The 14,372-nt window shown below is 41.4% G+C and overlaps 1 protein-coding gene and 1 pseudogene across 2 annotated transcripts; both read right to left on the bottom strand.

Annotated features, from left to right (window-relative positions):
- Window positions 1–1,541: 1,541 nt before the first annotated feature.
- LOC148868232 (ABC transporter G family member 6 pseudogene) lies at window positions 1,542–4,539 on the bottom strand (annotated as a pseudogene). The gene has a single exon (XR_016108080.1). The product of XR_016108080.1 is annotated as an ABC transporter G family member 6 pseudogene (transcript).
- A 2,661-nt stretch (window positions 4,540–7,200) lies between these two features.
- On the bottom strand, window positions 7,201–14,372 carry LOC148868231 (calcium-transporting ATPase 4, endoplasmic reticulum-type-like). Its single transcript, XM_088969280.1, has 8 exons — window positions 12,252–14,372; window positions 11,398–11,467; window positions 11,165–11,286; window positions 10,446–10,724; window positions 9,961–10,344; window positions 9,249–9,358; window positions 8,313–8,541; window positions 7,201–8,207 (listed from the first exon to the last, which is right to left on the bottom strand). Exons 1-8 carry the CDS (start codon window positions 13,662–13,664, stop codon window positions 7,623–7,625), a joined length of 3,192 nt encoding a protein of 1,063 aa, XP_088825406.1. The 5' UTR covers window positions 13,665–14,372; the 3' UTR covers window positions 7,201–7,622.

Genomic DNA, 14,372 nt, shown 5'->3' with positions numbered 1-14,372 from the left:
TAAAGGCCGACCCTCATGTCAAAGCAAGCTAAGCTAAACTAAGCCAATTTCGTCAAGTTCAAAATATCCTTATTGACCCGTATCAGCTGATATATATTATATTGAGACCTTATCGGTATCTCCCTATAAGGATTGTATCAGGTCAGGACAGCTTTTAAGGATAGTCGGGATTTAAATCAATCTCTCTGAATCGATTTAAAAAAATAAAATAAAATATAAAAAAACATCGATATAGGGTATCAATATTTTGAACCTTAACCTCGCCACGCCAAACGGTAGATCGGGGTTCCTTGTGCTAATTAAAAATCTTTAATTACGACCGTAATTTATCATAAATAAATGTTTTTCAAGTAAGTAGGTCCCCCTTTCAATCTACGAAGTCCGCGCTAATCAGGCCAGTCGAACAGGATGGTACGTGGCCAATCAAGTTAGTATGGTGGTCAGGCTCTCCATGTCCACGTTAATTGATGGTTGCTTGTACCGGTCCAAAGGGACGTTTGGAAATGTGTAATCGTGTCTTACTGTTATCGGGAGATAGGACTTTTTTCTTTTTTTTTAATTTCCTCTTCAACCTTACATCACAGATACTAAAGCGTCTGGATTAAATATCTGATGTTAACCGGATTAACCGGCTTTCCTATCGCTAGCATTGAAAAAATTGAAACCAAAGAATTTTCACCAGGGGTCATGGAAATTGGCCAGAGTCCACAGTTTGAGTTGAGTTGTTGAGACACTTGGTTTAAACAAATTGAGTTTGTAGGGAATTGGGGAGAATTGGGAAAAAAAGAAGACGCAATTAGGATGAAATTGTAAAATTTATGGGTAGTTGGTATTGCCGAAATCCCGGTTGGGCTAGAATACAAATACAATACAAGTAGGATTAAAATAGAAAATCCATACTTGCAACAGAGTCATGGGTAACTGTGATTTATGAATTGCTGCATGCACGCAAGCTATGATTTATGAATGGACTAATGACGATAGAACATAGAAGAAGAGTCAAGAGACCAAAAAAAAAGAATAAAAATTAGAAAACCATCCATCGGCCCGTCAAATCCTCTATCCAAAAAAAAAAAAAAAAACCCAAAGCAAAGGAAAGTCTCTTGGTCGTTTAACCTCTCATAATTTGGTTCTCGTCATTTTCAAAACCGAATTTTATGGCAGACACTCTCTCTTCCATCTTCAGTCATTTCCATTTTCAAATTGTAATTTGAATCTACTCTTTCTTTCTTTGTCTCTGTGCATTTGATTTAGGCCATTCATGTTGGACCTGGACAGCAATAATAGACTGCCAATTTACTACACGGCATGAGAGATGGGCTTTTTCTCTCCACGTGGAGAGAGTAAATTCAACTCGTCGAGAGGGGAATGTCCTAATTGTTTTTTCTCTTTTGTTCTGATGCTTCAAACTCAAAGGAGTCTTTTCACAACTCCTGAACTCGAAGGGTGTAGTAATTAACCCTAGCCATTAAGGACACTTACTCCTTCCACACCTCACAAAAACAGAAAAAAAGAAAAATCACGACTTCTTGAAGTAGATGTAAATTCATAAAACCAGAAGAATTTCTATTATTTTTTCTATAGAAACACAAAGGAGTTAGGAAAAAATTACAAGCATCGTATCGAGCAGTAGCTTAATACAAAACCAAACCCAGCTGCTAATACAATATAATTACAAGAAATTAAAAAAGATTTTTATTTTTGTATTCATTTCTCATTTCCTCTTATTCTTACTTCCCAACAACAGGGTGAAGTAAAACAGAGTCCTAAAGAAGAAACCCCAAGCCACGGTAGCCCACAAGCAATTCCACTTACTCAGATCGGTAGTCCCCTGCATCCTCAATATGTCCACTCCCGTCGTCACGCAGGTGTTGCTGCTGATGTTCATCCCCAACGAACTGCTCATCTTCTTCAACAACCCTACCTTCATGGCCTCCGGCACCATCCCAAGCGGCGTGTTGTCGAATATCTGAACACCCTTCACGAAGCATTTCGCCGGGTCGTCGAATTCGTTCTGCAACACCCCCTGAAATGGGTACTTCACCAGCGATATGTAATGGTACCATATCCAGTACGCCGGGATTCGATCCCTTGTGATGAAGAAGCCACTGAAGAGCACGAAGTATGCCAGCATCGACAACACCACCGTGTACCCCATCATCTCCTGTGTGATCACTCCCGACAGGAACGTCACAAACGAGTTCCCAGCCCAGAAGGAAGCCACAATTATCAAGAAATAGAACAAGAAACCTGACCATCCCCCTGCCAGACCCACCGTCCAGAACGTTACCGCCGCGAACGCCAATGACAGCAATATCAGAGAAGGTATGGACACTAGAGACTGAGATAGAACGTAGGACGATCGACGATATGCGTTATAAGCTGTCTCTCTCATGAAGATGTATCGCTCATGCAGGAACACTGGCATCGCCTCTGCGCAGGTGTAGAATGTCGTCGACATGGCGAAGGCGAAGAATCCCAGTCGCTCTTGGATGCCCTTGGGAGAGTTGTCTACATGCCAGAATATGGTAGCCAAGATGATACCAGTTACCAAAACTGCTCCTAAACGGACCCCAACCAGCTCCGGCATCCGTTTCGCGTTCGTCATCGACCGATTGGATAGTACCGCCACCTCAGTCCAGAATGGATTAGCGAACGTTGGCACCGACGATGTACCGCTCGCATCGTTCGTCGCTCCGGAAACCAGCTTTCCTCTTGAAATGCTGGCAGCGATGGCGTCTTTCAGCGTGAGACCCTGTCTATCGTATCCACAGGTCGATGGGTGATTCATTTTCTGCTGCCATGACTTGTGGAATTCAACCAAGCTCTTCGTTCCCCCGGGCAATCCCTCCAGTTCCTGAATGTAATCGAGAGCAAATTCGGTTTTGTTCTCGTTCTGTGGAATCGGGCGTCCGAATTCGGAGAAGAAATTCGGCATATCGTCGGGGGTGCCACTAAACACGGTCTGTCCACGTGACAGGAAGAGTAGACGGTCGAGTAAGCCGATGATTCTGAAGCTGGGCTGATGAATGGACATGATAACGATGCTGCCGCTCGCAGCGATGCGCTTCAAGACGTTCACAACCATGAAAGCACTCGTGGAGTCGAGTCCCGACGTCGGCTCGTCGAGAAACAATACGATTGGGTCGTGAATGATGTCGATTCCAATGGAAACACGACGGCGTTCTCCACCGGAAACACCTCTGTGGCCCTCATCACCGATCACCGTATTGGCAGCGTTTGTCAGACCCAACTGTTCGATCAGAGCTTGAACTCTAGCTTTCTTCTTCGATTTAGAGAGCTCGCGTGGAAGCCTGAACTCGGCAGAGAACATGAGCGTCTCCTCCACTGTCAACATTGGGAAGAGCAGATCATCTTGCATGACGTACGCAGATATCACTTTACGAAGTCGAGACGGTATAATTTCGCAATTCAAGGTTATACATCCCCTCAAGCTCCCCTTGGCAATACGACTGGCTAGAGCATCAATAAGAGTTGATTTCCCCGATCCACTGGCACCCAGAACGGCAAGTATTTCTCCTTCTCTGGCATAGCCGCAGATATCATTCAAGAGAACCTTGGTATTTGAATTTAAAACCCTAGGGTCGTTATGGATTGGACCCGCCGCTGCTCCGAGACTCTTGGCCCGGCCAAAACACGCACGAAACGAAATCTTACGGCGAGTCTTCACGCTGTATGTCAAATTATTGAAGGAAAGAATAAAAGGAAGATATCTGGAGTCAACACCGGTGTCGTTAATGTCGAGCGACTGGTGCCGGGGAGTCTCATTGCGGGTGGCTTCGTCTTGGGCGTTCTCCACTCGCCAGAAGAGTTCACCGAGGGTCGGAGACGATCCAGTGTTTTGGACCCCTCGAGGAGCAAGGCCTTGAAGCTCCATGGCTGGCCTCGGCTCGAAAACTGGTTTGCTATCGACGACCAATTTCGCCGGGATATGTTTATCGGGTCCGACGGGAGACATTGGAAGCTGGGGGGGCTTGGCTTTCTACAGCTCTCTGTCTGTAACCCAAAGCTGGTCTTATATAGGGACTGGTGCGAGTGTAAGAGCCTAAGGGGGAAGTAAATAGCTAACGTTAACGGCGGAATTGGAGAGGAAGGAAGGTAAATGGTTAACATTAACGGCGAAAATGGAGGTCAATGTATTCCTTTAATTAATTACATTTTTCTACGTGTACGAGCGTTCCAAGGTGACGAGTGGTGACCTACGCCTCCTAATTTGATGTCTGCACGTCTTGTTTCCAATTCCTGTTGAGGGGTTGTTAGGTACGGGTGTTTATCTACTGGGAACTGGGCAGTGGGGAAACCCAAATTCTTGTTCAGTTGTTTGTTGAAGAGAGTTGCAAATTTCATCAGCTTCAGCCTTCAGGTCTGAGAAATAGTTCATTAAAGAGTTTACTTCAAGCTGGATTGAAAATTTGAAATGAAAAACTTGTTTCTTATTTCTTATTATTATATATTTATTATTGGCCTATTGGGCAGTGTTGTATACTTGTATATGAATTTCAATTCATATGACTCATGGAAACAAATAATAGGCAATGCATATATGCTATTTTTGTTGCGTAGGTAGTTGTTTTAGTTGTGCCAAAAGATCTACCAAATTTGGAGCTAACAAAACTACACAACTGGTGGCGGAGTGGAAGAGCCCAAGAGGGGGCCATGTATATATGTCGTAACTCGTAAGCAAACGTAAAATGCCTACGTTTTCAATTACTACTACTACAACAACAACCAATAGGTCCAATCATGGTTTTCAAAATCGGATTGGACCGGATGGTCGGTTCTGGTGGTGCTGGACTGGACCGGTTCCGTTTTTCCAGAAAATTGGATTTTTCCTAAAAATCATTGATTTTGGTCAGCAAACCGCTGACCCAGGCAGTTAACCGTTCGAATGATTTTGATAATTTTTCTTTTAATTTTTAAAATTTTTTGTCAGAACGGGCTGATCGTTTGATTCAAACGGTTAGACCATTCGACCCAGGAACCGAACCCCTGACTGGTTTGTTCTCTGGATCGGTTTTAAAAACCTTGGGTCTAATACAGAAGGTGAAATTTGGGGTTTGGGTTGAGTTGAAGGATCATTTGATTTGTTTTTGGAATTGGAATCAAAATCTCTTAGAATTAGAATCTGAGTGGTTTATTCCTATAGTTTAGTCTGTTTGGTTCAAATAAAAATCGGAATCAGAATTGGAATTAGCTGGAATGAAATTTCATTTCCAAGGAAAGGTCTCAAATGAGGAATGCCATTGATTCTATCAGGAATGAGAATGAAATTCCAATGCTGCCCATCAGATGGTTGAAATCGGAATGATTCATTCCAATTTCGATGCTGACCCTATTCCCACAAACTATGCAGGTCCTCGTGGATGGGTCCAAGGTTCAAAGTATCAACACAGGCTGATATGCCGGTAGGGTGTACCGGCCTGTATTGGTATTTTTTTTAAATTTTATTTATTTTTTTCGAAATTGATTCAGAGGGATCAGTTTAAGGGCCCAGCTACCCTCTGAACCAGTGTCTAACCGATACAACCCTTGGAGGGGCGTATCAGTAGGCTATCAGGCACGTATTGACCAATACATGTTGATACTTTGAACCCTGGATGAGGCAAACTCAATGTGCATCCTTCTAGAACAGCATGTAAAGGTACTGGTTACAACTTACAGACCGGTGGTTGAGGGTTGGAACTTGGAACTCTAACAAATTTGATCAGGACTACTTCCCTTCTTTCCTTCAGGCTCTTTCTGTTTGCACTGCAAATCTCTAAATGAGATATAAATTTTGCATCATTTCACCTTTTGTTTGTAACTATAATTTGCACTTTTATCTGATCCAAATCTATAATTTTATTCTCATTTACATTCGGGGCAACTTTTTGCCCTGAATATCAATAAAAAGTAATGATAACTTTTTTATAGAAATATAAAAAAAAGGCAGTAATACTGTTCATCATCTTCCTCTGCTCTCAAGAGGAAGACGATTGATCCATTTATACATTATTTCTGTTGTTTTCTCTTTTGTTAGATTATTCGGAAGCTTGCCACCTGGGAGCATGATAAGATCGATCTATTTTGCATTCACTGCCAGCGAGACCAATCAATCTTGCTACACTTCTAACCGTCACAACTCAGAAGTTCAGACCAAGTACAGAAAAAATTGCAGCATTTTAATACAGAGTCCTCAAACAAATACAAGATCAACAGCCCACTGCCCTTAAACGAATTGGGATTGGGATTGCTGTAAACTATTTTCTTGGGTGAGAAAAGAGAAGGAAGACGATGAACACAGAGCCACTGCCCTTATTCAGGGCAAAAATATCATTCCATCGTCTTCCTCTTGAGAGAGCAGAAGACGATGAACAGTATTATTGCCCTTTTTTGATATTTTTTCTAAAAAAGTTATCTTATTTTAATTATTTTATAAAAATATTACTTATTATTGATATTCAGGGCAAAAAATTGCCCTTAACCCCAATTTTATATCCCGGTGAACTGAATGCCATAGCTTTATTAGAGGCTGTGCAACGGATGATCACACCCCACATCAGTCATACAGCGTATATACCCCATTACACTCCACAGTAGTCCCGTATCTTCATCTTTGGCAGACTTTATAGTATTTGTATTATGTAGAATTGATCTCTTCTTGCGTTTTATATTTGAATGCAAACTGGAATGTTCCCTACATCTCCTATATCGTATATATCATTGAGAGATGTTCCAGTAGGCAGCTTGCCGGAATATAATGAAAGAGGTGTAGCCACAATATCCCATTTATTTTGGGATGCAATAAAAATATCCTATTTTCATCTGTGTTGTACCAACCCATCTTAGTAGTCTCCTTCCACTACCAAATTTATAAACCTGAAGATAGAGAGATGTGATTATGATAGCCACTCTAGACTCTACTATCTCTAAAAATGCCTCCCATACCAGATGGGTCTGAAGATAGAGGTATATGATGGATGGACCGTTCAACCACTTGACCGTAAAATCCAAGGCTTCTTGGCTAAACATTCCAACATGGAGGGATGATTTGGTAATCAACCATCAACTAGATTGGTTGACCCCTGAATTGGTTATATGGTTTACTCCCACCCTACGGGGCTTAAAATGGAAACATGGAAGACCCGAAGAGCAAGAATTCATCTCGAAGCAATATAATGAATGAAATACACATCTGAGTTGCTCAAACTTAAAATTTTGCCTATTATTTGCATTTAATGGGATCATGGAAACATGCAAGTGATTTCTCCCGCAAAAACTGGTACAAGTCTTGAAGTTGAAACAAGTATAGCAACTGCTTCCATGTTTGCATCGTTTAAACATCAAAATTGAGTTCTGGGTTTCTTGGATGAATTGGAAAAGAGAAATAAGTTCAATATAATAAAAAAAAACAAAAGTGAAGTTCCCCAACCAAATTATATATTAGGGAAGTCCCTCGTTACTCGGATCTTCAAGCTCCAGGCTAAGCCTTCTTGTATAACAGCAGCAGATTTTAAGGTGGACCAAGCTTACTAGCCAACCTGAAATGCCCCCGGCACCAATTCCACCATGGTAATGGTTCTATTAGAGACTTGGAGAAGCGCCAACCCCTTCTCTGCTCCTCACTCTGCTTTTGTCTTGGATGATTTCCTTGAGTAAGATGTTCGGTACCCACTTGTACACCTCCCAACAAATTTGAGAATCTCATCAATCAAGACAACGGGAAATGCTACCGCCAACACCAACAACCACTCGTTGAGGCTAAGAGGCACAATCCCGAAGACTTGGGCAAGGAAAGGAACATAAAGGATCAAGAAATGCAGGCCGAAGGAGACTGACATGGCCAACAGGAGCCAAGGGTTAACCCATGGGGGCATTGTCAAGAGACTCCCATCCTCAGACAAGGCATTGAGAGAGTTGAACATCTCAATAGCCACCAGGACAGAGAGGGAGAGAGTCATGGCCTTAACTTTGCCAACCTGGAAATAATCACAGGGATTGGCATCAAATGAGAACACCTGAGACCCTGCTGTAAAAGGAGAAACTGTGAACCCTTCCCAGGAAGGACACTGTCCCCAGTTGGAGAGTTGGGAATAGGTGACAAGAGTGTGGCCGTCTTGGCTCAGGTCAATACCCAAGAAAGATCCATGTGTATACCATATAATGAACACACCCACGGTTGCTATCCCTACATAGGACCCAATGACCTGCACAAGTTTGAGAATAAAAGAATTATACATGGACTAAATCCCAAAACATATTCAAAAGACAAGTCAAGAAGAAATGGTTTTTGGCATCGAGGAATGAAGTACCAGGTAGCGGAATAAAATCCAGGCAGTGATCAAGGAATCATCACTTCTACGAGGTGGTTTCTTCATTATGTCTTTATCAGGTGGATTGAATCCCAACGCTGTTGCAGGAGGGCCATCAGTGACAAGATTGACCCACAGAAGCTGGACAGGGATCAACCCTTCCGGAATACCTAAAGCTGCTGTTAGAAATATAGAGGCAACCTCGCCAATATTTGAGGAGATCATGTACCTGAAATAATGTCACAAATACATAAAGCATAACTGTCAGATAGCAATTGGGACCTCAACGATTACAAATTATAGATGAAGATTTTAAGACCCCGCAATATAGAGAATACAAATTGAAGGAATAATAATATGTTTATTTCCAAGAACCGACTGTCATATTCAAATTCATCAGCTGAACCCTGGACATCTTTCTAAAAAGCTTTGTTTTTAAACTCACTCAATATGCATCTACCGTGGACTACAAATTTTGGAGTTAAATTGCCATTTGGTTAGTAGTTGAACAATGAAATGGCATTTTAAAATATCTCAGCAGGCACAAGAGTTCTACAAATCATACTAAAACAACGTAAGTGGCTGTCAGGGATTCTTTCCAGAATTCTGTTTCTCAATCCACTTCTAGCCACTCTCAATGTCCATATTTAAGGCAGAAAATTTCACAGCAGAGGATGATGAGGATTCATGAAACACATCTAGAGATTTATCATTTTTAATTAAGTTCTAGAATGTATTTGACATAATCCCTTCATATTAATGACATAGCAAGTATGCAAAAAAAAAATATTGTTATATACATCCCACAGTTTGCAACTTGCAACTTTAGTAAATAAGTACAAAACAAAACCATTTTTTATCAATGACAAAACAAAACCAATTTTAAACACCATAAATGGAAAAGACATGGGGAACAGAAAAGAAAGAGCAGTGAACCTGATGAATGCCTTCATATTGTCATAAATAGATCTGCCTTCACCCACTGCAGCAACTATTGTACTGAAGTTATCATCTGCCAACACCATGTCAGAAGCTTCCTTTGCAACCTACAAGAAAGGAACAATCATTAAGATGGCATTCAAGAAAATAGTGATATAAAAAGAGCAAAAATGATAAACAGTTTTAGAAGGGCATAATTTCAGGAACAATAGCAAAAACCTAAAGAACTACATTGATTCTAGAAGCTTTGTTAAGCATTGCAAAGACATGAACTGCCCCAAGAGAGCAATTAGAAAAATGCATCTAGAATGGCAATGTAGCACCAATGTGAACATCTTCTCATTCACTTGAACACCCCAAGAATTTGCATGAGCATCTGAATGTTACAAATCTTCAAATTTTATAATAGGAAATTTTAAAGACAATAAACTGTGTTTTCCTATCCTGAATCTCATGCTGCAATGCAAGTTAACTGATGTCCTAATATTGATGCTTAAGGATTGTAGTTAGAACTTAGAAGCTTAGGTGAAAACAAAATGATGATATAAATACAATGATATGATCTCAAGGAATAACATAACTTACAGCTTATGCCTATCCAACACAGGAATCCTAAAGCAACAAATCATAGAAAAACAATAAAAAATTATCAAATCATCCTGTTAAATGCACAAAAATATTGCAACATGACAACCAGTAGAAAAAGTACCTCAGTTCCAGTGACACCCATTGCAACTCCAATATCAGCCAATTTCAAAGCAGGGGCATCATTGACCCCATCACCAGTCATCGCAACCACTTCCCCATCTTCTTTCAACAATTTCACTATCTCTTGCTTATGCCTTGGTTCAGCCCTAGAGAATAGAAGCCCACTATTTTGATTCAAATGCCTCTTCTGATCATGAAGACTACGATCCATAAATTCCTTGCCTGTTAAGCTTTTCAAACTAATGTCCTCATAAGGACCAAATACACCAATTTCACGACAAATTGCTTCTGCTGTATTCTTGTTATCTCCTGTTATGACCATAACACGAATACCAGCTGCTCTGCAGTCCTCAATTGCTTTGTGAACTTCTTTTCGAGGAGGATCCTACGATATGTTGATTACTGTTAGCTCCTCAAAATTGCCTAACTAGTCATTACAGTCAATATATATCAAATGAGTGTAAAATGGCACATGTGTTGACTCACCCTTAATCCAACCAAACCAACAAAGATAAGATCACTTTCAATGGATGAATAATTTGATGGTTTAAGTAAGAGGTCATGGGCTGGATGATTTTCATCACCATCATAAGTTGCAAATTCAGAAGGCTCCTTGTATGCAAACCCAAGACAGCGCAGTGCAGTTGTTGACATTTCATTAAGGGATTGTAAAATAAGATCCCTAGAGCTTTGATCCAATCGCACAACAGTGCCATCACACAACTGCATATAGGAGCTCCTCTCCAATACATTCTCTACTGCACCCTGCCATATGTAGCAATTCTGTCAGAAATGCTTTGTCACAGCCAAAAGACACCTTGACAAAGAAGAAAAGCTATAGATAGTTGGGAGGTAGCAAATGTCACGCTCCATCCAGAATTCATTGATAACGAACAATAACAATCAAGAAAAGAACAGCTGTGAGAAAAACCATTCTGCCCGTACTTAGTCATAATAGTACAAAGCTTCAATGAATGAAAACGGAGAGATATGTGAATTAGTCTGACTGAAGAAAAAACTAAAGTGACAATAGGATGGGCCATTGGAATGCCCTTGTCCTTCATCTCCCTGTAACCTAACCCTTCATATCCTTAACAAACTTCATTCGTAAGCCAAAGTATAGAATTTTACTTATTTGCCTTACTCCATTGGAAGCAAATTAAGACAATGACACAAAAGTATAGAATTGGTATTTCCAAAGTTACCTTCACCAATAAAGTATTTCTATTTGATTCTGACGTTGCAATAACACCCATTGACTTCCGATCACGATCAAATTCAAGAGTTGCAATCCGACATTCTACAGAATTCCATAGCTGGCAACAACCTTTAACAACAAAAAAATAAAAGTAGAAAAAGGAGAACATGAGGTCAATTATTCATGTTTGTGAAAATGGAATACAGCTAAAAGAATTAATTTTTCCATGTTTTAACGTACGTAACACATCTTCAGTGCTCAAAGATAAGTCCTGAAATCCTTGAGGAGGTCCCATCTTCTCAACTAGGACCTGAAAGTAGAGAAATAAATGGTTCAGAGAGGAATTTCAACCACACTAACTTGCTTAATTGACCTGGATGAATGAAACAAGGTAGGAGTCTTATTGGCATATGCTTCTGAAAAGATTAATTACTAATTGTCTAGCATCAACTGGCAACAACCTATTAGTGGTCAGCCAAAAATAGAAAAAGAGCAAGGAAAATATGTTCCCTCATTGTTTGTGGGTTCTCGAACAGTGGTGTTTCCCTCCTAGAGCATTTCATTACTGGAAGAATATTGTGAATACTACATCGAACCACCACCACTCCCCAGAATACACAAAAAATAAAACACATAAACCCAAGTAATGATATAAACATGGTTTCATAATTAAGTGAAAAACCTCCCAAGGCTTAAGGATAGAAGCCTAGAAGGCTAGTCCATAAAATGGGGCTTGGCAACTTGTATATTTTTCATTATTTACCATTACCTAATAAAATCATATCTATTACAGAACCAAATAAAAGAGTGAAAAAACTCCCGAATAATCAACATGCACAACCAAAAATAAGTGGGGCACATTGTTGTATACTTCCGGTTGAGAGGCTAAGCTTACTTTCTACAAGAAACAGAACCCAATCATCAGTAATTTGTTAGCCATTAGATTCGAAACTATGGTTTTGAATTATATGCTCCTCAGGCTGCGTTCAGTTTCATTTAACGACTAGATTTCCGCCAATCAAATGAAAGGGTACAATTGCTATTACATAATAAATAAGAACAAAGGAAAAGAAAACAAAATATAGTGATTTTACCTTCAATGCTGCCTCAGTAGGCATTCCGTTAGCGACGTAGTGATTCCCCGATTGTGCAACACCTGCATCATTGCAGATAGCAGCAATCTTTGCAATCGTTTCAAGATTGGCATCCATAGGACCAGTTGGCCAGTCATGTATTCTGCCATCGGAAGGATTGTACGTGGTCCCGTCTACCTTGAAAGTTCTGAGTGAATCTTTACGAGGACCCATGGTCACCAGCTTTGCTACTGCCATTTGATTGGTAGTCAAGGTACCTGTCTTATCAGAACAAATCACTGTTGTACAACCCAGAGTCTCGACGCTAGGCAACTTTCGTACAAGAGCATTCTTCTGAGCCATCTTTCGGGTGCCGAGCGCCAAGCAAGTTGTAATAACCGCCGGTAAGCCTTCCGGAATGGCCGCCACTGCCAATGCCACAGCAATCTCGAAGTAGTAAGTACACTTCTCGAAAGAAAACTTAAAATTAGCTGGCCGCCCATCCACGTAATCCCAGGTTAGAAAGTACTTAAAATTGATTAGCCACACCAGTAAACAGATCACTCCGATTATGGCAGTGAGAGTTTCTCCAAATTCGTTAAGCTTCTTTTTCAGGGGGGTATCTTCATCCATCTGCGCAGCAGCGTGTATCTGAGAATGCACCTTCCCGATCTCCGTGTTCATACCCGTTTGCGTAACCAAGCAGAGGAAGCTTCCGTTGACAACAGTAGTCCCCGCAAAAACCATGCATCTCTTCCCTTGAATGTCAGTGTCCTCTGGAACGGCTTTATTGTTCTTGTTAACCGCTTCACTCTCACCCGTCAGTGAGCCCTGCTCGACCCTCGCAGTGGAGCTTATCAGATGCAAAACCCGCATATCGGCTGGAACCTTGTCGCCTACCCGAAGTTCAACGGTATCGCCCGGGACGAGCTCCCTCGCGGGCAAACTGGAAATCTTTTTCCCATGACGAATCACGTTGGCGTGCTCGGATTGAATGTCCTTTAGAGCTTCTAGGGCTTTCTCGGCGTTATTCTCTTGCCAGACTCCAACTATGGCGTTCACAATCAAGATCAAGAAAATCACGAGAGGCTCCACGAACGCCGTAATTCCCATCTCGCCCCCCTCATCGCCATCATACCAAGCGAGGACAAACGATACAACTGCGGCAACGAGTAGAATCCGCACTAGAGTATCGTTGAACTGTTCGAAAATCAAACTCAAGATTGACGGGCCCTCATGCTTTTCCAATTCGTTCCAGCCATAGATCTGACGCCGCTTCTCGACTTCTTCAGTTGACAATCCCCGGTCCTTGTCGACGTTGAACACTTTCAGACAGTCCTCGACGTCTTTAGCCCACGCCGGACAGATTTCTCGGTCTGAGGGCTTGGATCCACCGGTATCTCGTCTTCCATAATCTTGCCCCCCTTTCCCCATCGAGATTTAGTAAAATAGCGCACTCGAGAAGAGTAAAGATGCACAAGAAAGGAGTTAATCAAATTTCCAGGTGAATTCACCAGAAATCGACGAATTAATCAACATATAAATCTCATGATCAATCTATCAAAAAACGCAGAAACGAATCTTAAATAAGAATCAAATCCAAGAAACCAATCGTAAATTCCAAATAAAATATGAGCTTCCAAGTCCACGAAAATAACAAAGGAAATAGGAAGAACAGAGAGAGAGAGAGAGAGAGAGAGAGAGAGAGAGCAGAATGAGATCTTTTAGGGTTTCGGGAAGCTGAAGAGCAAAGCTATAGGAAGATGCCGTGCAACTTCCCTTCTCCTCTCTATGATGGTCTCTCTAACTAAAGTGAGAAGCAACCTCTCTCCTCTTGCCTCTTGTTAGAAAAGGAGAGCGCTTCTATCGCTTTGGCGACTTGCTTGCCTTCTCCTCATTGAGAAACGTGACCCCCTCTCTCCCTTTTCGGTCCTCTTCTTCCCGGTTCCCCCTGTACCCGAGTCCGGATCTGCTCCTCACAGAGCGCTCCTCTCAACATCTTTCAGCCGCACATCGGAAACATCTCCCGTAATTGTATGTGATGAGAGATGTTCCTAATATACAGTGGGATGTTGCTGTTTGATCGGTGTGAAGAGCTCTCTATGGCAGTAGATCCCAATTCCTCCACGCCTCCACTACTCC

This window comes from Nelumbo lutea, chromosome 2, assembly GCF_056320005.1.
Source record: "Nelumbo lutea isolate HS-2025 chromosome 2, American lotus-T2T, whole genome shotgun sequence".
NCBI classification, from domain to species: Eukaryota; Viridiplantae; Streptophyta; class Magnoliopsida; order Proteales; family Nelumbonaceae; genus Nelumbo; species Nelumbo lutea.
The sequence above is the reverse complement of the archived record's forward strand: the minus strand, read 5'-3'. Positions and strand labels throughout refer to the sequence as shown.

Excerpts from the sequence above, each read along its gene's own strand:
- LOC148868231 (XM_088969280.1), bottom strand. The coding sequence starts at position 13,664 with ATGGGGAAAGGGGGGCAAGATTATGGAAGACGAGATACCGGTGGATCC. Across the intron at positions 11,287-11,397 it reads GAGCACTGAAGATGTGTTAC|GTTGTTGCCAGCTATGGAAT; the intron begins GTACGTTAAAAC and ends TTGTTGTTAAAG. Across the intron at positions 10,725-11,164 it reads GAAATACTTTATTGGTGAAG|GGTGCAGTAGAGAATGTATT; the intron begins GTAACTTTGGAA and ends TACATATGGCAG.